A 3,075-nucleotide genomic window follows, 5' to 3' on the forward strand; every position below is an offset into this window, starting at 1 on the left:
TAATTGAGTTGTGAATTTTTGTATTTCTTTTTCCTTTTTCTAAAAGTAACCGTAACTTAAAACATATATTCATGGATGAAATAAAACCTTCTACCTCTCGAGTAATAGTATATTTTAATTACTATTGACTTATGTGCAGCAGAGCTAATTGCCGTCGTGGGTCTCCCGATTTCGATGCCGAAACATCGTGACTGGTTTTTCGCATCTCCGCCGCGGGCATTTATTCCCGTTGACTTCAAACAACATTTGACAGCTATTCTGGGAGCTATTCTCCGTGTGTAAAATTTTTAAGAGAATGATCATGAATCTATAAGCAAGGAATAATCTCACAGGACAACAAGCAGAAAGTACTTAATCTCAAACTAGACAGTATCATATCAGTGTAGAGATGGATGGTTCCTAAAACTTGGTAATTCTCCATTTATTTTTGCAGTATTGGTAAGAAAGCACTTAATATCATACCATTAGGAAGATATTGTCCACTTTGAGTTCACCTCAATGGACCCATGATCGTTCCCTAAATTCGCCGAGTTGGACTTTCATCCAACACTTCCCCTCGACTTCTTTTCTTTTTCTTTTTTCTTTTGGAGTTCTTTGTTCGACATTTGAGAATTCTATTGACATGGTTAAATTTAGGGCGTGGCTCTGATACCATGTTAGACGAACACGACTCTCCACAATGGTATGATATTGTCCACTTTGAACATAAGCTCTCATCGCTTTGCTTTGCGCTTCCCAAAAGGCCTCACCCCGATGGAGATAGTATTTTCTGATTATGAACCCACGATCATTCCCTAAATTAGCTGAGGTGGGACATTCATCCAACAAAGATCATACCATTGTGGAGACGAGTGATTTCTAAATCTCGGTAATTCTCCATTTATTTATGCAATTTTGGATAGAAAAGAGGACAATATCGTACCATTGTGAAGATATGATTTCTAAAACTCGTTAATTTTCTCCATTTATTTTTGCAATTTTGGGTAGAAAAGTAGACAATATCATAAAATTGTAGAAATTCATGATTGCATTCATTCTCAATTTAGGGGAGAAAAGTATACAATATCATATTATTGTGGAGATTCCCCAATATACAAAGAAGAACCATAAGGTCTTTCCCCAATCTAGTTACTAGGAGGATCATAATTGCAAACAACAAACTGAGAATTAGCCTTGCAGGGCACTCTAGCACATCCAAGCTGCAACGAGCTCCTTCACACTATCTGAGTGTAATGCCCACTGATGGTGCTAATATAACACATGTAGAAGCAATTTGGATCTTTGGCACTTTTAGACCATCAATTATAGTAAATAACTAGCATGTTCATAAGTATTAAAACTTAATGAATTTGAATACTAACCTTTTGTAGTTCAAATTCTTTTTTCCTCACGAACCAGTTTCGATCCACCACTAGTGTCTTCTCCACTATCCTCCGTCCTTAGAACAGAATTGTTGAATCCGGTTAGTGACTAAACTTGGGAGGGATTTAGCATATATGAAGAGAGACTCTACATATAGTTCAAGTAATCTTACTATAGTCAAAGTGTTATTAGTTTATTGGATTTAGATTAATGATCGTAAAGTTCACTTTATTCAATAACAATCTTTACTGAATAAACATCAGTAATAAATTTATTGAAAATAGAATATGTCTTTGTTTACAAACTATGAGTTTTAGGACATAAAACCCAACAAACACCCACTTGGACTAAAACTCCAGTAGGGTTTTATAACGTTGAGTAGAGAGAGACATAAATACAATAAACTAGGGCATCACATACTCATGCCTTTTCTCCCACTTGCCCTAGATTACATAACTTGTAGTCCTAGACTCACTAGGTGCCCTTCAAACACTTTAGCCGTGAGAGGCTTTGTAAATGGATCAGCAATGTTGTGCTCCGAAACTATCTGTGTGACGATCACATCTCCTCGTTGCACAATCTCCCTTATGAGATGATATTTGCGCTCAATATGTTTTCCTCGCTTATGGCTTCTTGGTTCTTTCGAATTTGCAACTGCTCCACTGTTATCACAATAAAGAGTGACGAGAAGATGCATATTTGGAACGACTTCCAAATCAGTTAAGAACTTTCTAAGCCATACAGATTCTTTCGCTGCTTCACAAGCAGCAACATACTCAGCCTCCATGGTGGAATCAGAAATGCAACCTTGCTTTATGCTTCGCCATATTATTGCTCCTTCGTTCAAAGTGAAGACAGATCCTGATGTCGATTTCCTCGAATCTACATCAGTCTAAAAATCTGAGTTAGTGTACCGTGTAAGGATCAGATCCTTAGCACCGTACATTAGCATATAGTCCCTCGTTCTCCTAAGATAATTGATTATATTCTTAACGGCAGTCCAATGAGCACGTCCTGGATTGGACTGATATCTGCTGACAATTCCCACAGCATAGCATATGTCAGGTTGGGTACATAGCATGGCATACATCAAACTACCGACTGCTGATGCATAGGGAATGTGTCTCATATTCTCAATTTCTTAAGGTGTCTTAGGACTTTGTTCCTTCAACAAATGAACTCCATGCCTGAAAGGTAATAATCCTTTCTTGGAGTTCTACATCTTATATCGAATCAACATTTTGTCGATATACGATGCCTGAGACAATGCTAGTGTTTTGTTCTTACGATTCCGAACAATTTGGACTCCAAGAACAAACTGAGCCTCTCCCAAATCTTTCATTTGGAATTGTGTTGCTAGCCAATGCTTAATGTCAGTTAGAAGTCCCACATCATTCCCAATGAGTAGAATATCGTCAACGTACAACACTAGGAAAGCTAGTTGACAATCCTTTTATAAACACAAGGTTCGTCAACATTCTGTTTAAAGCCATAAGATTTGATCGCGGTATCAAACTTTATATTCCAGGATCGAGATGCTTCCTTCAACCCATAAATGGATCTTTTAAGCTTGCAAACCTTATGTTTGTGATCCTGTTCAATGAACCCATTTGGTAGAGCCATATATATACTCTCTTCAAGATTTCCGTTTAGAAAGACTGTCTTATCATCCATTTGCCAAATTTCATAATCATAAAATGTGGCAAGTGACAA

General features: G+C 37.3%; 1 protein-coding gene across 1 annotated transcript in view; it reads right to left on the bottom strand.

The window, feature by feature from the left end:
* LOC111473376 (basic form of pathogenesis-related protein 1-like) overlaps positions 1-2,855 on the bottom strand; it is a 3,964-nt gene extending 1,109 nt beyond the window's left edge. The window contains exon 1 of the mRNA XM_023118918.1: positions 2,787-2,855. Within this exon, the coding sequence (XP_022974686.1) occupies positions 2,787-2,855 (69 nt within the window). The remainder of the gene's footprint in view (positions 1-2,786) is intronic.
* Positions 2,856-3,075: the final 220 nt, after the last annotated feature.

This window comes from Cucurbita maxima, unplaced genomic scaffold (genome assembly GCF_002738345.1).
Source record: "Cucurbita maxima cultivar Rimu unplaced genomic scaffold, Cmax_1.0 Cma_Scf00117, whole genome shotgun sequence".
Lineage (NCBI taxonomy): Eukaryota > Viridiplantae > Streptophyta > Magnoliopsida > Cucurbitales > Cucurbitaceae > Cucurbita > Cucurbita maxima.